General features: G+C 38.2%; 1 protein-coding gene across 3 annotated transcripts in view; it reads left to right on the top strand.

Moving 5' to 3' along the window:
- PCDH19 (protocadherin 19) overlaps positions 1-25184 on the top strand; it is a 142206-nt gene that overhangs the window by 60388 nt on the left and 56634 nt on the right. For all 3 annotated transcript variants that reach the window (XM_047844392.1, XM_047844391.1, XM_047844390.1), the window contains one exon: positions 5923-5981. In XM_047844392.1, the coding sequence (XP_047700348.1) occupies positions 5923-5981 (59 nt within the window). The remainder of the gene's footprint in view (positions 1-5922; positions 5982-25184) is intronic.

Here is a 25184-nt window from a genome sequence, read left to right as displayed (position 1 = left end):
TTTGCTGTGCATCTGATTTGAGATTCCAGTTTTCCTGTTTGTGTTGCTAAAATGATTAAGAGTTAAAAAAAACAAAATAATAGGTAACAAATTGCAATTAGAATGCTTTTCAGTTTGATGGGACTTCTAAAGTGATTTTTAAATGGCTATTCATTTTCAAATGAAGACCTTAAAGTTTGAGGAATCTCTGTTTTAATCTCAGTGTTTGCAACCTTTTTTAGCTTTGTGTAGTGACCTGGGGATTTGTGATACTGGGCAAAGATTCTAGTCCTAGATATCTGCATTTATTGGGTTTCTTTCTCCTTCGGGTTGAAGTCTCTCCTGGTGATAAATGTGGTGCTGAGAGAGTCACGGTCACTCTTTCAGAGAAAAGGGTAAAATTCAGTGAACTGTAAAAGTAATGCAAAATGACTATTAAAGTAGGGCATTCTGGTACCTTGGAGGCCTGACAAAATGGAAGCATTTGACTTCTGATGTTCCAGACTTATTAACATAGAGACATAATAGCATACCACCTACCCCAAAGTCTCACTGGAAACCCTGCATATCCAGGAGGGAGCTCATAATAGAAAATAATCATCAGAGAAGGCTCCAAAGCAGGTAAAGAAACCAAAAAGCAACAAGAACCAAAACATTACACAAAGTCTCTGTATTAAAGATCATGTAATTTCCCTTCTAAAACAACATTTCAGCTCTCCGCCCAGACCTTAAGTATTATTTTCTAGCCAAATATAATTAGCTTCTAAGAACACAGTAGAGTAGAAGTATCAAACTCGAAATGGAAGAGGAGCTGTTTTTGATATATTCATAGCACTGAGAAGTAACAATACTGAGTGTTTCATAGCAACGTGATGAAGGACATATGTTAAAAATTAAAGACAAGAACTCAAAAACCACAGCACTTTGGGGTCAGTGAGTGTACAGGCAAAGCCTGCATGGTGCAGTGATTTATGTTTAGAAAGGTGCTCCTAAGCAACCAATAAACAACTATATGATTCCCTTCAGAAACAAGGTAGAATGGTTAGGATTTTAAATCAATATTTTAGTCCTTACAGAGGAAAGCCCTAAGCTGTCTAAAAAACTCAGCTGTCTAGAAGTATTTATTCTTTAGGTTTTCAGAAAATCAAGGTTTTATTAAACCTAAGCCAAGTGAGAAGTCTGTTCTCAATGAGTTTCTAGGATAAACACTTCTAATTAAGGAAAGGATTTGGGATAAATATGTTAAATGATAGGAAAGTGACTTTTATTTTCTATTGACACTAGAAATAAAAGTTTGTTGTAGACCCATTTTTTATGTTAAAATTAGGTTTTCCAGAAACAAATGTTGTTCTTGTCTTTTTACTGTGTTCCTGTGTTAACTTGGCTGTCTCATTAGACATGGGGACATTTCCTAGTGAAATTAATGTGACATTTAGAGAAAATTTCCCCTCTCAAATGTTTCATGTTATTTGCCATTTAGAATACTTAGAGAGGGGATTGGAATAATGTCAAGCAAATTTTGATTAAATAAGGCTAACCAGAAGCCAATACATTCATGCAAAAAAGAAAAGCTCTTTTATCATTTCTTAAAACGTGTATTTCTGCTCTAATTCTTTAGTCTATATTGAGATGGCCTTGGCAAATAATCTGACAGAAGGGATGCCATCTTCTAAATAGCTGGGCTTGCATTAGAAAACACGGCACACCGGGTCAAAGCCTGTGGTCGGTCCTTGCTCAGGACGGTTCTCTCCTCTGGATGTACATTAGAAGGATCCTGAGAAACTTAACAGAAACCTATGGGGGAGGGGAAGGAAAAGAAAAAAAGAGGTTAGAGTGGGAGAGAGCCAAAGCATAAGAGACTCTTAAAAACTGAGAACCAACTGAGGGTTGATGGGGGGTGGGAGGGAGGGGAAGGTGGGTGATGGGTATTGAGGAGGGCACCTTTTGGGATGAGCACTGGGTGTTGTATGGAAACCAATTTGACAATAAACTTCATATATTGAAAAAAAAATAAAATGTATATCCTCAGGCAAGTACTGAAACCGCCCCCCCCCCCAAAAAAAAGAAATACCTGGAAAGTTTTAAACAAATACCAATGCCTGGGCACCACTCCAGGACAGTTACCTCAGAATCTCTTAGAGTGGGACTTTGGCAACAGTATTAAAAAAAAAAAAACCCAAATTCCCTAGTTGATTCTAATATGCATTAGGACTGAGAACCACTGGCTTAAGACATGCAAGCTATTCATTAAGAAAAGATTATTTCTTTCTTCAGGGTGGTCTGAGTCTCACTGTTTACTTCATCTGAAGTGTGGAAAAAATATACGCTTTCAATGCACAGGAGTTGGGTTTGAGTACATGCCTTGAATCACTATGAGCAAGAACACTTGATGTCAATATACATAGACTCATAATTGGCTATCAGTAGCAAATTACCTCAGTTGTTTGGAATGTAGTATTAATGGGGCCAGAATAGTGTGTCCTGTCAATTAGAATAATTCTGTTTCATAGGTTGTTTCCAAACTCCAATTAAGTGGCTTCACAGAGACCTGGGACTGATTATAAAAACAAAAAGACAGTGGATGACTCAGCATAGCCCTATCCACTATGGGAAAATTGGTTCTAGGAATCTACCTTATGACTAGTGCTTCTAATTTCATGGGGGTGCAGCATGGGACACCTGCCTATTATGGTTTGTGCCAGTTTGGGGAATGGAATATTTACACTTGGACCCACAAAACTGAGTGGCTTAGTCTTTTAGAGTAAAAAAAAGGGGGGGGGGGAGAAAGATAGGAAGGTGATATAAGCTTCAGTGATACTCTCCTACCTACAGTGGCAGATCATGCCTGGCATGTTTGCCCAGGTTAACCAATCTGTATCCCAGAGAGAAGGACAGAGCACTGATAAAGTCTCCACAAGCAAGCCTTCTAGACTTATTTCTTCTTTTAACTCATTGCCTGTGAGTGGGATTCTCATGGTGAGATATATTATTCCATTAGGATCAAGAAGTAGTACAGTCACCAGGGATAGAATTTGTATGGTTTTGTTTATTTGCCCATACATAGAGTTCTGGCACAATGGCTGGAGGTCAGGTCTCCAAAGAGCTCCATATTCCATGCACATTGCACACAGGTTGGATGCCTCATATGCAAAGCTATGCAAAATATTCTACTTGAAAACTGGCTTCTTTAACATGACAGTATCTTGGGATGCTCCTCAATGCTTTTTTTTGCAAAGCCAGTATCATCACAATTTCCTTCTTTTGCTTCTGTATGTCTATTAACATTCTTGAAAAAATGACTTAAGTAAGTTTGGAAACTGAAATGAAATGTGTTCATGCTACTCTTTTATTGCCTGAGTGAGGTCAAATTCTCAATCCTATTTGGGGTTGTGGGTTCTGTAGAAAGCAGGGGATAAAGGATTTCCCACCATGTCTACCATGAGTCATGATAAATTTGGTTGAACTTCCCCTTTGGATTAATGTTCTATTATCCTTATTTTACATAGGAGGAAAGTGAGGCATGCATAAATGAAGTAATTTATTCAAGGTTTCATGGTGAAACTAGACATTGAACTCCTGAGTACTTAATCAGTTTCCTGTTTTAATTGGATAGCATGGTTTTTGGCAGGTGGGGAACTTCTGCTTGTTAATAGAATATGTATTGAATATCATAGAAGAGCACATTTACACAGCATATTGTGTGTTTATTATGTTGATATAATAAATTAATTCAAGAAATGCTTGTTGGTTGACTGACTGATGGATAACCTCTTCCAGCAATACTTCTAGCATTGTATTCCCAATGTAGCTTCAAGTTTGCCTCTTCTTCCTGTAGTTATATTTGTAACAATTTCAGCATCCATTTTATTTTATTCTATATTTTTAATTTACATCCAAATTAGTCAGCATATAGTGCAACAATGATTTCAGGAGTAGATTCCTTAATACCCCTTACCCATTTAGCCCATCTCCCCTCCCACAACCCCTCCAGTAACCCTCTGTTCTCCATATTTAAGAGTCTCTTATGTTTTGTCCCCCTCCCTGTTTTTATATTATTTTTGCTTCCCTTCCCTTGTGTTCATCTGTTCTGTGTCTTAAAGTCCTCATATGAGAGAAATCATATGATATTTGTTTTTCTCTGACTGACCAATTTCGCTTAGCATAATACCCTCTAGTTCCATCACGTAGTTGCAAATGGCAAAATTTCATTCTTTTTGATTGCTGAGTAATACTCCATTGTATATATATACCACATCTTCTTTATCCATTCATCCATCGATGGACATTTGGGCTCTTTCCATACTGTGGCTATTGTTGATAGTTCTGCTATAAACATGGGGGTGCATGTGTCCCTTCAAAACAGTATACCTGTATCCCTTGGATAAATACCTAGTAGTGCAATTGCTGGCTCATAGGGTAGTTCTATTTTTATGAACAAATTAGAAATGAACTGATGCTTTTTATTTTTTACTCTCCCACTCCATTCCTTACAACAGAACCAAAAATCACTTGTGGTTTACATTAAAGTGGATTTTAGCCTGTACATAAAAGTAGTGTGAATAGATATTATAGAGCCCATCTTCAAATGAGGGGCATTCAGAGGGCATGAGCATGCCTGAGTAAGTACAAGACAATGATGGGATTTAGATTCCTTCTCAATATTCTCTCCTCCTTTTTCCTGCCTACTTACCACCCCCCATCCCCACCTACTCTAGATACTTAGGGTCTCTACCCTAACTGTTGGCTGTTTGATGCTCATGTGGTAGTTGCATCTACTATCACCTTTCCTGTTCTCCTCTACTAAACTTTCAGTTCCTTGCAACCAAAATCTGTGTCTAAGAACCTAGAACAGTTAATGTCTGACAGGTAGTCATCTGAAAGGAATCTGGTATTTTGGTAGCTAGACAGCTATTGTGTTTCCTTTTCCAGGCACTTTTAGTTGAAGTCATTTCAGAAGGTCCTAAGGAATGATGAGAATGGTGGGGATGGAGATGATTTCTGGTAGAAGAGCAGGAGGGTGGAGGAGATGTGTTTATGCATTTTCCAGTATATACGATGGTTCAGTCAGAATAATACTTGAGTGTTGGGAGTAAGATCCACTGTACTAGAACTTTCAGTTACTTCAGTGTCAACTTTTCCCTGCATTCCCACCTTCTAAGGCTGCTCCCTTTCGGTGCTCATGAACTGTTTTCCCATCTCATTCATTTGGCAGGTATTTTGCATTTGTTTTTGTAAAGCTGTTGCTCAGGCAGTCTACTGTAACCAGATTAGGAAGTGGTGTTTTAATGATAGGAGCTGAGACAGGGTTTGCTTGCAAGCTTCATGTTTCACATGAAAAGCTTTGGCACTCCCTGTGGACTGCCCTTCATCCAGTTTCAGGCATAATAGTTGTTTGCCTTTATATCTGTGATAAAACGAAGGCCTTCCTGCATAACTAATGCTGAGCAAAATGTCTTAAAACAAAAGGAAGTGCAGAGTTTAAATCCACAGTAGGGGATTAGCTTGTCTGTATTTCCATATCTATGGAATAAATATTTTAACATGTTAATTATGTACTACTAATAAAAATACCTTTGAACTTCCAGTCAATTTGATAGGCACAGAATTATATCCACTGGGAATTGAAAACAATTAGTTTCTGTAAAGATTGTAGGTCATGTTGTATCTTCCTCTAAGTGGTTGCATGGTCAGTAGCCATCCATATTATAGGGGATGTTTGAGTAAAGTTCATCTTGGTCTGTAAGTGAGGGCTGCTTCTACAGAGCCCTCAGAGCCCTAAGCAGGCAGCAGGCATTCCTCAGGGTGTTACCCAGCTATGGCCTTGGTTTCTGATTCATTCATTGCTTCTCATCCAGTAGAAAAATTCCTCATAAGTAGGACAGTTTGGCTCTTTCCGTGAATCATCTATGTAACATTTTTAATCTTTTTTTTTTCCCATTGCAGACTGAAAACTATTCCTTTGACTCCAACTATGTGAACAGCCGAGCCCATTTAATCAAAAGGTATGTTGATTCGCTTGCCTCTTTCAACAACTAAGCTTGATTTAATATATAGAGAAAAATAGATTAAATTTTTAAATGATGCCTTTGTTTTTGGATTTTAAAATAAATGCCTATCTGCTTCAAAGATATTTGAAAAATTCAGAAAAACATTAAAAAATAAAAAATCATGGTGATTCCATTGCCCCAAATAATCACTGTTGGCATTTTATCATATTTCTTTACATCAAAATGTATTCATAAACACAAATTTAAAAAAATTGGGATCATATTAAAATGTAGTTTCAGTTGATGATTTTGAAATCTAATATTAGAAAACATATACTTTCACAATCATGTTCATATCAAAATTTCTGTTGCTCTTCACTTTAAATGAAGAGAGGCCTTAATGTGGAACTTTCAATGAATTTCAAGATTGCTGTTGTTTTGAAAACTTTGGAATCATTTTAAAGATATTTTAATGGAAGATAAACTAATTTCTTACCTTTTAAACAGTTTGTAGGTGAGAGAGGGAAAGAAAAGATCTTTGCATGATTCACTACTTCTTAAAATATTTGGAAGTGTTTCAAATGTAGCATTCAAAGTTAAGATTTGTGTGATTGGTTGGTCATAACTTAGTTATCCATGGAACCAAAATGTATGTGAATACAGAGCTGAATACTGCCAAGGAAGATTCCCTCTGTTGCAGTGGACACTAAGGTTCAGGAAGTCTCTAAGGAGGGAGAACTAAACAAACTGGAGAATTTACTGCACTGAAAAACCAGTACTGACTATTTAGATAATGCCTTTATTACTGCTTCATGCAAATATCCTCTTGAATGGTCTAGTTGTTATTCTTCAACTAAAATTGAACTCTGAGTGTATTTGTTAAAATAATATAAATAAAATAGAGAGGCAAGCAGTGTATGTTAGAGCTACAGTAGAGAAGATGAGAAAGTTCTATTATTTTTCTGGCTCTAATCCCATAAATTTACATCACCAAATGAGTAGGATTCGAAGAATGAACTGGCTGGTTGAACAAACAACTTCAATTCATATTTAATTTAATTCATGATGCACAGTAACCCCTGAAAACATGCTAGTTTTATCTATATTGGTCCCGAATTGCTTGTGACCTTGAGTGATGATTGTAAATTATCATTAATCAAAATGAATAGCCCAGCATTACCAGTCATAGCATAGTTTGGAATTTTTTTTTGAGGGGTTTGGAGGAATCCATCTCAAATACTATCTTAGCCTACAGAATAAAAACAAAAGCTAAGGAATTCAAAATTATCTGGTTAATAGGAAATAAAACGCCTCTTCTTGTGCAATGATTAGAGTAACTTTGCAGCAGAAATATACTTCATTTTCTGTTTTAGGACTGTTATTTCAAAGCTCCTTTTTTTTTTTAAGATTTTTTTATTTTCAACGTTTATTTATTTTTGGGACAGAGAGAGACAGAGCATGAACGGGGGAGGGGCAGAGAGAGAGGGAGACACAGAATCGGAAACAGGCTCCAGGCTCCGAGCCATCAGCCCAGAGCCTGACGCGGGGCTCGAACTCACGGACCGCGAGATCGTGACCTGGCTGAAGTCGGATGCTTAACCGACTGCGCCACCCAGGCGCCCCTCAAAGCTCCTTTTTAAAAATTCTGATAAAAATGATGACTTGACTTATCCTTACAGGTCCCCTGGGCTAGCTCTGGATACCTGGGAATTCTACAAACAGGTTAAACGATTAACGTGAGCCTGATTTTCAGAGCATAGCAAGAAGCTAAGACTCTGGGGACCCTCACTGTCTTAGGTCAGCCCTGAATATCCAATGCACAGGCAGACCGGTGAGATGAAAACTTAATGTTCAAACGTTTAGTCTACAGCAGCTTTGGGACTCACTAGGAACCTCTGATTCGGATTAGTTATATGATTTTGTTTACACATGCATACACACAAATTGCACAACCTGGAATGGTTGACAGGCTTTTGGTGGAAAAATCTCCTGATGTTGCCTGAAACCCAGAATAGTGGCTTTTTACCAGGGACCACTTTGATGAAGAGGAAACATCTGAAAACTCAGGGACACATGCATTTTTGCCAGGTTCTGTTTTTGGAACCTTGAGGGATTTAGAAAACTACAAGGGCCTTGGAATTTATGGGATCAATTGAGAGTAGACAAATAACAATACCTGGAAAGATACAGGAAATCTTGTGTGCTATGCTTTTCTGTGAACTAACCACTTTAAATGTAAAATGTGTGGAAAATGCTAAGAGAGGGTGGTAACATCAGGTGATAAAACCACGCAAACTGTGTTCAAATAGCTCACAGTGATGTTTGAAAGGGGTTTCACTGTATGTGGTTTCTTGAGGATCCATTTACATGCATGGAAAAAATCTCCTACCCAGTAAATTCTGAATCTTATTATCAGTTTTAATTTTGCTATCAAGTCCTATTACTTTGAATCCAATTTTGGGTGAATTTTGAGAACTTCTTTTCCTATCCATTTTCTTTTCCTCTATTCACTTTCTAGTTATCCAAGGATGCTCCTTGGACCCTTATTTTTGGCATTATCTAGCAGTTGTTAACTTGTTCAGTTTATATTCAGGCTTCTTATTCTCTCTCATATCTATTTACCTTGGGTAAACTAACAGAAAAACAGAGAGCAAGGGGGTTCCCCTTAGCCCAAATCAAGGTTAAGAAGGGGAAAGACTGTCTCTGTAAGGGAAAGGGAAAATATATGGCACGTAATCTTTGCACCATGGAATCTGGTGTTATATTTTTGTAGTTTTTGGGTTTTATAATATCACCTGAAACCTGCAGGTGTACCTAAGGCTTATGTCAGAATTCCATATTAACAAGCCAAGACGGTTCAGATTTTTTTTTTCTGGATGGATTTTCTTCCTGCTGTTTGTTTCCTTGCTATCTTCTGAGAGTTAGGAAAGCCAGCAGTTGCACTTTGCCCCCACTGCAACACTCTCTCTCCTCATGCTTGGTTTCTGTGTTGCTGTCTTATATCCACTCCTTAAGTGCTTTTGAAGCAATATCAAGCAGGGCATGAGGTGTAGCTCAAAGAGAATAAAACAGGAAATGAACAAGGTACTGAAACAGTGTAGAAAGGAAAATGAACATTGGCTCCTAAATCATACATAATGTTTTCCTTTCCCACCCAAATTGTTCTGGGGGTTTTGCAGCTCCTAGTATGATGCCTTGTCTATAACAAGTGCTGGTACATGTTTATTGAATGAATGGATGAAAGAAGTTGAGGAAAATCTCGCATTTTTTCCTTTGAAAACTAGCACTAAACTTCCCTATAAAACCAAAAATTTCTGACCTTTGATGTGCATTAGGATCACCTGGGAGGCTTGTTAAATTCAGTCTTTAGCTCCCTCCCTTGAGAATCTCCAGTTTTCATACATTCCCAAGGTGACTGTGATGCAGGTAGGCGGTCCAGGAACCACTGTGGAATCATCCCTATATTCTCCAAATATAGTTACAATAATCTTTTGACTTTTACTCCCTTTTCATTCTTATTCTTACATGGCATTCCTTGGGTATGTGATGTCATCTACTAGGAAGATGTGACCTATTACCTTTCAGATTATTTTGTCTTTTGGAAAGATTTCCAATATATTAAGGTGTAAATACAGGTCAAAATTTGAATAATTTTATTCATGAAGAATTTTCTGAGTAACTCTTATGTTCAGAGTCTTGCTCTTCAAACAAAATCTGTTTTCAAACAAATCTGTTCCTCTGTTGGCCACCAGCACAATAATAGAAACATTTGTATTTACAATACCATTGCAAACAGGTACCCCTAGTTTACTGTCCCAGAAACATTGTATTACAAGTCTTTCATCGCCCAAGAGGTACACATGTAATAAAGCAAGTTCAATCAGATTTTTTATGTCTGGCATAAATTGTTCCTTGTTTTGGGTGAGTAGCCATTTAGCAGGCTGTTTTACAATTTGCAGCATCTTGCTCACAGGGTCTTAAACTTCCTTTCACAAATCAATTCATTAAACCACTAAATGTCCTGACAAGATTAGAGTAAGTGGTACTTAGTTCCTCAGATGGGCAAACTGATCTTTAAGTGGCTTAACTATTCCAGGGTTTGGGGGAGGGGAGTAATACCCCTTGCATATTTTCAGAGAATACATGTATTTTTTGAGCCTTTAAAAAAGGTTTTAGTAGGGAAGATGGCAGCATAGGAGGACTCTGGGCTCACCTCGCGTCCTGCTGATCACTTAGATTCCACCTACACCTGCCTAACTAACCCAGAAAACCGCCAGAAGATTAGCAGAACGGAGTCGCCGGAACCAAGCGCAGACAATAGGACCACGGAAGAGGATAGGAAGGGCGGAGAGGCGGTGCGCGCTCCACGGACTGGCGGGAAGGAGCCAGGGTGGAGGGGCGGCCCACCGGCCAAACAGAGTGCCCGAGTCTGGCTTGCAAAAGCAGAGGGGCCAGACAGAGTGTGTTCTGACAGCGAGCGGGACTTGACATCTGGAAGGTTATAAGCTAACAGTTCTGCTCAGAGAACGGGAGGGCTGGAGGACAACAAGAGGGAGAGTTGCTGAGCCCCAGGACGACAGAGCTCAGTTTGGTGGGGAACAAAGGTGCTCGCCAGCGCCATCCCCCTCGCCCATCCCCCAGCCAAAATCCCAAAGGGAACCAGTTCCTGCCAGGGAACTTGATTGCTCCACGCAAACACCCAACACTGTACTTCTGCAGAGCCACCCCTCTGGCAGAGGGTCTGACTCCCTCCAGCTGCCACAGGGCCCCTCCTGAAGTGGATCACCTAAGGAGAAGCAAGCTAAGCCTGTCCCTCCTGCCCCCGTGCACCTTGCCTACCCACACCAGCTAATACACCAGATCCCCAGCACCACAAGCCTGGCAGTGTGCAAGTAGCCCAGACGGGCCACGCCACCCCACAGTGAATCCCGCCCCTAGGAGAGGGGAAGAGAAGGCACACACCAGTCTGACTGTGGCCCCATCGGTGGGCTGGGGGCAGACATCAGGTCTGACTGCGGCCCTGCCCACCAACTCCAGTTATACACCACAGCACAGGGGAAGTGCCTTGCAGGTCCGCACCACTCCAGGGACTATCCAAAATGTCCAAACGGAAGAATTCCCCTCAAAAGAATCTCCAGGAAATAACAACAGCTAAGGAACTGATCAAAAAGGATTTAAATTATATATAACAGAAAGTGAATTTAGAATAATAGTCATAAAATTAATCGCTGAGCTTGAAAACAGTATACAGGACAGCAGAGAATCTCTTGCTACAGAGATCAAGGTACTGAGGAACAGTCAAGAGGAGCTGAAAAATGCTTTAAACAACATGCAAAATAAAATGGAAATGTCCACGGATCGGATTGAAGAGGCAGAGGAGAGAATAGGTGAACTAGAAGATAAAATTATGGAAAAACAGGAAGCTGAGAAAAAGAGAGATAAAAAAATCCAGGAGTATGAGGGGAAAATTAGAGAACTAAGTGATACACTAAAAAGAAATAATATATGCATAATTGGTGTCCCAGAGGAGGAAGAGAGAGGGAAAGGTGCTGAAGGTGTACTTGAAGAAATAATAGCTGAGAACTTCCCTGAACTGGGGAAGGAAAAAGGCATTGAAATCCAAGAGGCACAGAGAACTCCCTTTAGACGTAACTTGGATCGATCTTCTGCACGACATATCATAGTGAAACTGGCAAATACAAGGATAAAGAGAAAATTCTGAAAGCAACAAGGGATAAATGTGCCCTCACATATAAAGGGAGACCTATAAGACTTGTGACTGATCTCTCTTTTGAAACATGGCAGGCCAGAAAGGCATGGCAGGAGATCTTCAATGTGTTGAACAGAAAAAATATGCAGCCAAGAATCCTTTATCCAGCAAGTGTGTCATTTAGAATAGAAAGAGAGATAAAGGTCTTCCCAAACAAACAAAAACTGAAGGAATTCGTCACCACTTAACCAGCCCTACAAGAGATCCTAAGGGGGACCCTGTGAGACAAAGTACCAGAGACATCGCTACAAGCATAAAACATACAGACATCACAATGACTCTAAACCCGTATCTTTGTATAATAACACTGAATGTAAATGGACTAAATGCACCAACCAAAAGACATAGGGTATCAGAATGGATAAAAAAACAAGACCCATCTATTTGTTGTCTACCGGAGACTCATTTTAGACCTGAGGACACCTTTAGATTGAGAGTGAGGGGATGGAGAACTATTTATCATGCTACCGGAAGCCAAAAGAAAGCTGGAGTAGCCATACTTATATCAGACAAACTAGACTTTAAATTAAAGGCTGTAACAAGAGAGGAAGAAGGACATTATATAATCATTACAGGGTCTATCCATCAGGAAGAGCTAACAGTTATAAATGTCGATGAGCCGAATACGGGAGCCCCCAAATATATAAAACAATTACTCATAAACATAATCAACCTTATTGGTAAGAATGTGGTCATTGCAGGGGACTTTAACACTCCGCTTACAAAAATGAATAGATCATCTAGACACACGGTCAATAAAGAAACAAGGGCCCTGAATGAGACATTGGATCAGATGGACTTGACAGATATATTTAGAACTCTGCATCCCAAAGCAACAGAATATACTTTCTTCTCGAGTGCACATGGAACATTCTCCAAGATAGATCATATACTGGGTCACAAAACAGCCCTTCATAAGTTTACAAGAACTGAAATTATACCATGCATACTTTCAGACCACGATGCTATGAAGCTTGAAATCAACCACAGAAAAAAGTCTGGAAAACCTCCAAAAGCATGGAGGTTAAAGAACACCCTACTAAAGAATGAGTGGGTCAACTAGGCAATTAGAGAAGGAATCAAAAAAATATACAGACACAAATGAAAATTAAAATACAACAATCCAAACGCTTTGGGACGCAGCGAAGGTAGTCCTGAGAGGAAAATACATTGCCATCCAGGCCTATCTCAAGAAACAGGAAAAATCCCAAATACAAAATCTAACAGCACACCTAAAGGAACTAGAAGCAGAACAGCAAAGGCAGCCTAAACCCAGCAGAAGAAGAGAAATATTAAAGATCAGAGCAGAAATAAACAATACGCAATCTAAAAAAACTGTAGAGCAGATCACCGAAAACAAGAGTTGGTTTTTTGAAAAAATTAACAAAAAGTGACAAACCTCTAGCCAGGCTTCTCAAAAAGAAAAGGGAGATGACCCAAATAGATAAAATCATGAATGAAAATGGGATTATTACAACCAATCCCTCAGTGATACAAACAATTATCAGGAAATACTATGAAAAATTATATGCCAACAAATTGAACAACCTGGAAGAAATGGACAAATTCCTGAACACCCACACTCTTCCAAAACTTGATCAGGAGTAAATAGAAAGCTTGAACAGACCCATAACCAGTGAAGAAATTGAATCGGTTATCAAAAATCTCCCAACAAATAAGAGTCCAGGACCAGAGGGCTTCCCAGGGGAGTTCTACCAGACGTTTAAAGCAGAAATAATACCTATCCTTCTGAAGCTTCCGAGAAATAGAAAGGGAAGGAAAACTTCCAGACTCATTCTATGAAGCCAGTATTACTTTGATTCCTAAACCAGACAGAGACCCAGTAAAAAAAGAGAGCTACAGGCCAACATCCCTGATGAATATGGATGCAAAAATTCTCAATAAGATACTAGCAAATCGAATTCAACACCATATAAAAAGAATGATTCACCATGATCAAGTGGGATTCATTCCTGGGATGCAGGACTGGTTCAACATTTGCAAATCAATCAACGTGATACATCACATTAATAAAAGAAAAGATAAGATAAGAACCATATGATCCTGTCAATCGATGCAGAAAAGGCCTTTGAGAAAATCCAGCACCCTTTCTTAATAAAAACCCTTGAGAAAGTCGGGATAGAAGAATATACTTAAAGATCATAAAAGCCATTTATGAAAATCCCACAGCTAACATCATCCTCAAAGGGGAAAAACTGAGAGCTTTTTCCCTGAGATCAGGAACACGACAGGGATGTCCACTCTCACCGCTGCTGTTTAACATAGTGCTGGAAGTTCTAGCATCAGCAATCAGACAACGAAAGGAAATCAAAGGCATCAAAATTGGCAAAGATGAAGTCAAGCTTTTGCTTTTTGCATATGACATGATATTATACATGGAAAATCCGATAGACTCCACCAAAAGTCTCCTAGAACTGATACATGAATTCAGCAAAGTTGCAGGATACAAAATCAATGGACAGAAATCAGTTGCATTCTTATACACTAACAATGAAGCAACAGAAAGGCAAATAAAGAAACTGATCCCATTCACAATTGCACTAAGAAGCATAAAATACCTAGGAATAAATCTAACCAAAGATGTAAAAGATCTGTATGCTGAAAACTATAGAAAGCTTATGAAGGTAATTGAAGAAGATATAAAGAAATGGAAAAATATTCCGTGCTCATGGATTGGAAGAATAAATATTGTCAAAATGTCAATACTACCCAAAGCTATCTACACATTCAATGCAATCCCAATCAAAATTGCACCAGCATTCTTCTCGAAACTAGAACAAGCCATACTAAAATTCATATGGAACCACAAAAGGCCCTGAATATCCAAAGTAATTTTGAAGATGAAGACCAAAGCAGGAGGCATTACAATCCCAGACTCTACTACAAAGCTGTCATCATCAAGACAGCATGGTATTGGCACAAAAACAGACACATAGACCGATGGAATAGAGTAGAAACCCCAGAAGTAGACCCACAAACGTATGGCCAACTAATCTTTGACAAAGCAGGAAAGAACATCCAATGGAAAAAAGACAGTCTCTTTAACAAATGGTGTTGGGAGAACTGGACAGCAACATGCAGAAGGTTGAAACTAGACCACTTTCTCACACCATTCACAAAAACGAACTCAAAATGGAGAAAGGACCTGAATGTGTGACAGGAAACCATCAAAACCCTAGAGGAGAAAGCAGGAAAAGACCTCTCTGACCTCAGCCGTAGCAATCTCTTACTCAACACATCCCCAAAGGCAAGGGAATTAAAAGCAAAAATGAATTACTGGGACCTTATGAAGATAAAAAGCTTCTGCACAGCAAAGGAAACAATCAACAAAACTAAAAGGCAACCAATGGAATGGGAAAAGATATTTGCAAATGACATATCGGACAAAGGGCTAGTATCCAAAATCTATAAAGAGCTCACCAAACTCCACACCCAAAAAACAAATAATCCAGTGAAGAAATGGGCAAAAAACATGAATAGACACTTCTCTAAAGAAGACATCCGGATGGCCAACAGGCACATGAAAAGATGCTCAACGTCGCTCCTTATCAGGGAAATACAAATCAAAACCACACTCAGGTATCACCTCACGCCAGTCAGAGTGGCCAAAGTGAACAAATCAGGAGACTATAGATGCTGGAGAGGATGCGGAGAAATGGGAACCCTCTTGCACTGTTGGTGGGAATGCAAACTGGTGCAGCCACTCTGGAAAGCAGTGTGGAGGTTCCTCAGAAAATTAAAAATAGACCTACCCTATGACCCAGCAATAGCACTGCTAGGAACTTACCCAAGGGATACAGGAGTGCTGATGCATAGGGGCACTTGTACCCCAATGTTTATAGCAGCACTCTCAACAATAGCCAAATTATGGAAAGAGCCTAAATGTCCATCAACTGATGAATGGATAAAGAAATTGTGGTTTATATACACAATGGAGTACTACAGGGCAATGAGAAAGAACGAAATATGGCCCTTTGTAGCAACATGGATGGAACTGGAGAGTGTGATGCTAAATGAAATAAGCCATACAGAGCAAGACAAATACCATGTTTTCACTTTTATGTGGATCCTGAGAAACTTAACAGAAACCCATGGAGGAGGGGAAGGAAAAAAAAAAGAGGTTAGAGTGGGAGAGAGCCAAAGCATAAGAGACTCTTAAAAACTGAGAAAAAACAGGGTTCATGGAGGTTGGAGGGAGGGGAGGGTGGGTGATGGGTATTGAGGAGGGCACCTTTTGGGATGAGCACTGGGTGTTGTATGGAAACCAATTCGACAATAAATTTCATATATTGAAAAAAAAAGTTTTTAGTATTTTTAATCATAATTCCAATATAATTAATATACAGTGTTATATTAATTTCAGGCGTACAATATAGTGACTCAACAATTCTGTACTCAGTGCTCATCATGCTAAGTGTACTCTTTTTTTTTTCAATTTTGTTTTTTAAAATTTACATTCAAAGTAGTTAGCATATAGTGTAAAAATGATTTCAGGAGTAGATTCCTTAGTGCTCCTTACCCATGTAGCCCATCTCCCCTCCCACACCCCCTCCAGTAATCCTCTGTATGTTCTCCATATTAATGAGTCTCCTATGTTTTGTTCCCCTCTCTGTTTTTATATTATTTTTGTTTCCCTTCCATTATGTCCATCTGTTTTGTCTCTTAAAGTCCTCATGTGAGTGAAGTCATATGATATTTGTCTTTCTCTGACTAATTTCACTTAGCATAATGCCCTCCAGTTCCATCCACATATTTGCAAATGGCAAGATTTCATTCTTTTTGATTGCCAAATAATACTCCACTGCATATATATATATATATATATATATATATATACCACATCTTCTTTATCCATTCATCCATCAATGGACATTTGGGCTCTTTCCATGCTGTGGCTATTGTTGATAGTGCTGCTATAAACATTGGGGTGCATGTGTCCCTTCAAAACAGTATACCTTTATCCCTCGTATAAATACCTAGTAGAGCAATTGCTGGGTTGTAGGGTACTTCTTTTTTAGCTTTTTGAGGAATCTTCATACTATTTTCCAGAGTGGCTGCACCAGCTTGCATTCCCACCAAGAGTGCGAATGAGATCTTCTTTCTCTGCATCCTCGCCAACGTCTGTTGTTGCTTGAGTTGTTAAAGTTAGCAATTCTGACAGGTATAAGGTGGTATCTCATGGTGGTTTTGATTTGTATTTCCCTGATGATGAGTGATGTTGAGCATTTTTTCGTGTGTCAGTTGGCCATCTGCATGTTTTCTTTGGAGAAGTGTCTATTCATGTCTTTTGCCCATTTCTTCACTGGATTATTTTTTCTGTGTGTGTTGAGTTGGGTAAGTTCTTTATAGATTTTGGATACTAACTCTTTATCTCATATGTCGTTTGCAAATATCTTCTCCCATTCTGTTGGTTGCCTTTTAGTTTTGCTGATTGTTTCCTTCATTGTGAAGAAAATTTTATTTTGATGAAGTCCCAGTTGTTCATTTTTGCTTTTGTTTCCCTTGCCTCCAGAGACATTTTGTATAAGAAGTTGCTGTAGGCAAGATCAAAGAGGTTTTTGCCTGCTTTCTCCTCGAGGATTTTGATGGCTTCTTGTCTGACACTGAGGTTTTTCATCCATTTTGAGTTTATTTTTGTGTATGGTGTAAGAAAATGGTCCAGGTTCATTCTTCTGCATGTTGCTGTCCAGTTTTCCCAGCACCACTTGCTGAAGAGACTGTCTTTATTCCATTGGATATTCTTTCCAGCTTTGTCAAAGATTGGTTGGTCATACATTTGTGGTTCCATTTCTGGGTTCTCTATTCTATTCCATTGATCTGAGTGTCTGTTCTTGTGCCAGTACCATACTGTCTTGATGATTACAGCTTTGTAATACATTTTGAAGTCTGGGATTGTGATGCCTCCAGCCTTAGTTTTCTTTTTCAAGATTGCTTTGGCTATTTGGGGTCTTTTCTGGTTCCATACAAATTTTAGGATTGTTTGTTCTAGCTCTGTGAATAATGCTGGTGTTATTTTGATAAGGATAGCATTGAATATGTAGATTGCTTGGGGTAGTATAGACATTTTAACAATATTCTTTTAGTTCATGAACATGTAATGTCTTTCCATTTCTTTGTGTTGTCCTCAGTTTCTTTCATCTGTATTTTAGTTTTCAGAGTACAGGTCATTCACCTCTTTGGTTAGGTTTTTTCCTAGGTATCTTATGCTAGGTATTTTTGGTGAAATTATAATTAGGATTGTTTTCTTAATTTCTCTTTCTGCTCCTTCATTACTGGTGTATTAAAATACAATTGATTTTATACATTTTCCTGTATCCTAGATTGCTTTGGGTAGTATCAACATTTTAACAAAATTTGTTCTTCATATCCAGGATCATGGAATCTTTTTCCATTTTTTTGTGTCTTCTTCAATTTCTGTCATAAGCTTTCTATATAGTTTTCAGTGTATAGATTTTTCACCTGTTTGGTTAGGTTTATTCCTAGGTATTTTATGTTTTTTGGTACAACTGTAAATGGGATTGATTCTTTGATTTCTCTTTCTGTCACTTCATTGTTGGTATATAGGAATGCAACCAATTTCTGTGCATTGATTTTATATCCTGAAACATTGCTGAATTCATGAATCAATTCTAGAAGTTTTTTGGTGGAATCTTTTTGGTTTTCCATATAGAGTATCATGTCATCTGTGATGTGTGAATGTTTGACCTCCTCCTAGCCAATTTGGATGCCTTTTGTTTCTTTGTGTTGTCCAATTGCAGAGGCTAAAACTTCCAATACTATGTTGAATAACAGTGGTGAGAGTGGACATCACTGTCTTGTTCCCGACCTTAGGGGGAAAGCTCTCAGTTTTTCTCCATTGAGGATGATATTAGCATTGGGTCGTTCATATATGGCTTTTATGATCTCTAGGTATGCTCCTTCTATCCTTACTTTCTTGGGGGTTTTTATCAAGAAAGGATGCTGTATTTTGTCAAATGCTTTCTCTGCGTCTATTGAGAGGATCATATGGGTTTTGTGCTTTCTTTTATTGATGTGATGAATCACGTTAATTGTTTTGTGGATACTGAAACACCCTGCATCCCAGGTATAAATCCCACTTGGTTGTGGTGAATAATTTTTTTAATGTATTGTTGGATCCAGTTTGCTAATATCTTGTTGAGGATTTTTGCATCCATGTTCATCACGGAAATTAGTCTATAGTTCTCCTTTTTAGTGTGGTCTCTGTCTGGTTTTAGAATCAAGGTAATGCTGGCTTCATAGAAAGAGTTTGGAAGTTTTCCTTCCATTTCTATTTTTTGGAACAGTTTCAAGAGAATAGGTGTTAACTCTTGATATATGTTTGGTAGAATTCCCCTGGAGGGTCATCTGGCCCTGGACTCTTGCTTTTTGGCAGATTTTTGATTACTAATTCGATTTCCTTACTGGTTATGGGTGTGTTCAAATTTTCTATTTCTTCCTGTTTCAGTTTTGGTAGTGTATATGTTTCCAGGAATTTGTCCATTTCTTCCAGATTACCCATTTTATTGGCATATAATTGCTGATAATATTCTGTTGTTATAGTTTTTATTTCTGTTGTGCTCATAGTGATCACTTCCCTTCCATCCTTGATTTTATTTATTTGGGTCCTTTCCTTCTTCTCCTTGGTCAAACTGGCTAGTGGTTTATCAATTTTGTCAATTGTTGCAAAGAACCAGCTTCTGGTTCCATTGATCTGTTCTACTGTTTTTTTTGGTTTCAATAGCATTATTTTCTGCTCTAATCTTTATTATTTCCTGTCTTCTGCTGGTTTTGGGCTTTATTTGCTGTTCTTTTTCCAGCTCCTTAAGGCATAAGGTTAGGTTGTGTATCTGAGATCTTTCTTCCTTCTTTAGGAAGGCCTGGATTGCTATATACTTTCCTCTTATGACCGCCTTTGCTGCGTCCCAGAGGTTTTGGGTTGTGTTTTTATCATTTCCGTTGGCTTACATGAATTTTTTAATTTCCTCTTTAACTTCTTGGTTAGCCCATTCATTTTTTAGTAGGATTTTCTTCAGTCTCCAAGTATTTGTTACCTTTCCACACTTTTTCTTGTGGTTGATTTCGAGTTTCATAGTGTTGTGGTCTGAAAATATGCACGGTATGATCTCAATCTTTTTCAACTTACTTAGGGCTGATTTGTGTCCCAGTATATGGTCTATTCTGGAGAATGTTCCACGTGCACTGGAGAAGAATGTGTATTCTGCTGCTTTAGGATGAAATGTTCTGAATATATCTGTTAAGTCCATCTGGTCCAGTGTGTCATTCAAAGCCATTGTTTCCTTGTTGATTTTTTGATTAGATGATCTGTCCATTGTTGTGAGTGGGGTGTTGAAGTCTCCTACTATTATGGTAATACTATCGATGAGTTTCTTTATGTTTGTGATTAATTGATTTATATATTTGGGTGCTTCCACATTTGGCGCATAAATGTTTACAATCGTTAGGTCTTCTTTGTCTATAGAACTCTTGATTATGATATAATGCCCTTCTGCATATCTTGACACAGTCTTTATTTTAAAGTCTAGATTGTCTGATATAAATATGGCAACTCTGGCTTTCTTCTATTGACCATTAGCATGATAGATGGTTTTCTATCCCCTTATTTTCAATCTGAAGGTGTCTTTAGGTCTAAAGTGGGTCTCTTGTACACAGCATATAGATGGATCTTGGTTTCTTATCCATTCTGTTACCCTATGTCTTTTGATTGGAGTATTGAGTCCATTGATGTTTAGAGTGAGTACTGAAAGATATGAATTTATTGCCTTTATGATGCCTGTAGAGTTGGAGTTTCTGGTGGTGTTCTCTGGTCCTTTCTAATCCTTTTTTGCTTTTGGTCTTTTTGTTTTTGTTTTTCATATTTTTACCCCTCAGAAAGTCCCCCTTAAAATTTCTTGCAGGGCTGGTTTAGTGGTCATAAACTCCTTTAAGTTTTGTTTTTCTGGGAAACATTTTATTGCTCCTTCTATTTTAATGACAGCCTTGCTGGATAAAGAATTTTTGGCTGCATATTTTTCTGATTCAGCACATTGAATATATCCTGCCACTCCTTTCTGGCCTGCCAAGTTTCTGTGGATATTCTGCTACAAACCTGCTGTGTCTTCCCTTGTAGGTTAAGGACCTTTTTTCCCTTGCTGCTTTCATGATTCTCTCCTTGCCTGAGTATATTGTGAATTTGACTATGACATGCCTTGTTGATGCTTGTTTTTTGTTGACTCTAATGGGAGTCATCTGTGCTTTCTGGATTTTGATATATGTGGCTTTCCCCAGGTTAAGAAAGTTTTCTGCTATGATTTCATCACATAACACTTCTACCCCTATTTCTCTCTCTTTCTATTTTGGGACCCCTATGATTCTGATGTTGTTCCTTTTTAATAAGTCACTGATTTCTGTAATTCTGAAATCGTGCTCTTTTGCCTTACTCTCCCTCTTTTTTTTATGCTTCATTATTCTCTATAAGTTTGTCCTCTATATCGCTGATGCTCTGCTCTTCCTTCTCCATCACTGCCACTATGGCATCCTTTTGAGATCAAAGCTTAGTTATAGCATTATTTTTTTATCTCATCCTGACTAGTTTTTACTTCTTTTGTCTCTGCAGAAAGGGATTCTAATCTATTTTCGACTCCAGCTAGTATTCTTATTATTGTGATTCTACATTCTGGTTCAGACATCTTGTTTGTATCTGTGTTGGTTAAATCCCTGGCTGTTGTTTCTTCCTGCTCTTTCTTTTGGGGTGAATTCTTTCATTTCATCATTTTGAAGGGAGAAAAGGAATTAATGACGTAGAAAAAATTAAAATTAAAAATTAAAATTAAAAAATGTTAAAATTAAAAAATTAAACACACACACACACACACACACAAAGTCGAATAAATGATGCTAGATCCTAGGTGTGTTTTGCTCTGGGTGTTGAAAGTGGCTTGATGGATTAGAGATAAAAGGGGGAAAAAAGAAAAAAAAGGAAATCGTTTGAAAATTTGAAAAAAATGAATACACTGAAGTAGACTAAAATGAAATGATGGAAGTAAAATAGAATTTGAAAAAAAAATACAGAAAAGTAAAACATCTAGTAGAAAAATATTAAATAAAAGTGATTTTAATAAAATTAAAAATAAAAATGAATTTTTTTCTCTTTATGCTGAATTCTGTGCTTTAGGTTGTGCAGATTGTTGTGTTAAACCTCAGATCAGTTTTCTAGGTGTGCAGGATGATTTAATGTTGTTCTGGCTGTATTTCATGGATGTGGGACAAAAAATTTCCACGCTATTCCACCATCTTGGCTCCCTCCCATGCTAAGTGTACTCTTAATCTCCATCACTTATTTCACCCATGTTCTCACCCACATCTCCTCTGGTAACCATCAGGTTGTTCTCTATATTTAAGAGTCTCTTACTTGGTTTGCCTCTTTCTGTCTCTGTCTCTTTGTCTCTCTTTTTGTTTTGTTTCTTAATTATGTGAGCGAAATCATATGTTATTTGTCTTTCTCTGACCTATTTCACTTAGCATTATACTCTCTAGATCCATACATATTGTTGAAAATGGGAATATTTATTTCTATTTTTATAGCTGAATAATATTCCACTATATATATCCCGCTTCTCCTTTATCCATTCATTAATTGATGAACACTTGGGCTGCTTCCATAACTTGGCTATTGTACGTAAATAATGCTGCAGTAAACATAGAGTTGCATATGGCCTTTTGAATTGGTGTTTCTGTATTCGGGGGTAAATACCAAGGGATGTGATTACTGAAATTAATAGGGTAGTTCTATTTTTACTTTTTTGAGGAACCTCCATACTGTTTTCCACAGTGGCTGTACCAGTTTGCATTCCCACCAACAGTGCACGAGGATTGACTTTTCTCCACATCCTCACCAACACCTGTTGTTTCTTATGTTGTGGATTTTAGCCAAGAATACCTGACATTTCAAACTCGCATTACCAGTCCTGTAGATCCTAGTATTCAATCCTTCACTGTATTATTATTCCTCTCACTTCTGCATAAAAAACAGAAGCTCTGAGATGGTTTGTAATATTCAGATGCATATAAAAAAGAATGATCCCACTTTAAAAAGGCAGATCCAAAACCAATTGGGAGAAGCTAAATAGATATCCCTGGCATCCAAATCACTGCAATTAAACATTATATTTATCTTGAAGCTTTTGAGAAGCCAAGGCAAAATTATAAGTACACCAGGGTATACAGTTCTCATTTTTCATTTAAGGAAGGACACACACTTGACAGGAGAATTTCTTTTCCTGTTCCTGAATTTTCAGAGAAATTAACATAGTTCAGGGTTTGACTGTAGTTTATAGAAGACATAGAAATATTATTCAAATATATATTTCCTTTATTTAAAATATGAAATTTATTGTCAAATTGTTTTCCATAAAAAACACACTGCTCATCCCAATAGGTGCCCTCCTCAATGCCCATCACCCACTTTCCCCTCCCTCCCACCCCGATCAACCTTCAGTTTATTCTCAGGTTTTTTTAATATGAAATTTATTGTTAAATTGGTTTCCATACAACACACAGTGCTCATTGCAACAGGCGCCCACCTCAGTACCCATCACCCACCCTCCCCTCCCTCCCACCCCCCATCAAACATCAGTTTGTTCTCAGATTTTAAGAGTCTCTTATGCTTTGGCTCGCTACCACTCTAACCTCTTTTTTTTGTCCCCTCCCCTATAGAATTCTGCTAAGTTTCTCAGGATCCATATGAGAGTGAAAACATATGGTATCTGTCTTTCTCTGTATGACTTATTTCACTTAGCATAACACTCCAGTTCCGTCCACGTTGCCACAAAAGGCCATATTTCATTCTTTCTCATTGCCAAGTAGTATTCCATTGTGTATATACACCACAATTCATTTATCCATGCATCAGTTGATGGACATTTAGGCTCTTTCCATAATTTGGCTATTGTTGAGAGTGTTGCTATAAACATTGGGGTACAAGTGCCCCTATGCATCAGCACTCCTGTATCCCTTGGGTAAATTCCTAGCAGTGGTATTGCTGGGTCATAGGGTAGGTCTATTTTTAATTTTCTGAGGAACCACCACACTGTTTTCCAGAGTGGCTACACCAGTTTGCATTCCCATCAACAGTGCAAGAGGGTTCCCATTTCTCCACATTCTCTCCAGCATCTATAGTCTCCCGATTTGTTCATTTTAGCCACTCTGACTGGCGTGAGGTGGTATCTCAGTGTGGTTTTGATTTGTATTTCCCTGATGACGAGTGACGTTGAGAATCTTTTCATGTGTCTGTTGGCCATCTGGATGTCTTCTTTAGAGAAGTGTCTATTCATGTTTTCTGCCCTTTTCTTCACTGGATTATTTGTTTTTCTGATGTGGAGTTTGGTGAGCTCTTTACAGATTATGGATACTAGACCTTTGTCTGATATGTCATTTGCAAATATCTTTTCCCATTCCGTTGGTTGCCTTTTACTTTTGTTGATTGTTTCCTTTGCTGTGCAGAAGCTTTTTATCTTCATGAGGTCCCAATAGTTCATTTTTGCTTTTAATTCCCTTGCCTTTGGGGATGTGTCAAGTAAGAAATTGCTGCGGCTGAGGTCAGAGAGGTCTTTTCCTGCTTTCTCCACTAGGGTTTTGATGGTTTCCTGTCTCACATTCAGGTCCTTTCTCCATTTTGAGTTCGTTTTTGTGAATGGTGTAAGAAAGTGGTCTAGTTTCATCCTTCTGCATGTTGCTGGCCACTTTTCCCAGCATCATTTGTTAAAGAGACTGTCTTTTTTCTATTGGATATTCTTTCCTCCTTTGTCAAAGATGAGTTGGCCATATGTTTGTGGGTCTAGTTCTGGGGTATCTATTCTATTCCATTGGTCTATGTGTCTGTTTTTGTGCCAATACCATGCCGTCTTGTTGACTACAGCTTTGTAGTAGAGGCTAAAGTCTGGGATTGTGATGCCTCCTGCATTGGTCTTCTTCTTCAAAATTACCTTGGCTGTTCGGGGTCTTTTGTGGTTCCATACAAATTTTAGGATTACTTGTTCTAGCTTTGAGAAGAATGCTGGTACAATTTTGATTGGGATTGCATTGAATGTGTAGATAGCTTTGGGTAGTATTGACATTTTGACAATATTTATTCTTCCAATCCATGAGCACGGAATATTTTTCCATTTCTTTATATCTTCAATTTCCTTCATAAGCTTTCTATAGTTTTCAGCATACAGATCTTTTACATCTTTGGTTAGATTTATTCCTAGGTATTTTATGCTTCTTGGTGCAATTGTGAATGGGATCAGTTTCTTTATTTATCTTTCTGTTGCTTCATTATTAGTGTATAAGAATGCAACTGATTTCTGTTCATTGATTTTGTATCCTGCAACTTTGCTGAATTCCTGTATCAGTTCTAGCAGACTTTTGGTGGAGTCTATCGGGTTTTC

Source organism: Prionailurus viverrinus, chromosome X (genome assembly GCF_022837055.1).
Source record: "Prionailurus viverrinus isolate Anna chromosome X, UM_Priviv_1.0, whole genome shotgun sequence".
In the NCBI taxonomy this organism is placed as follows: Eukaryota; Metazoa; Chordata; class Mammalia; order Carnivora; family Felidae; genus Prionailurus; species Prionailurus viverrinus.
This window is presented reverse-complemented; position numbering and strand designations above follow the sequence as displayed.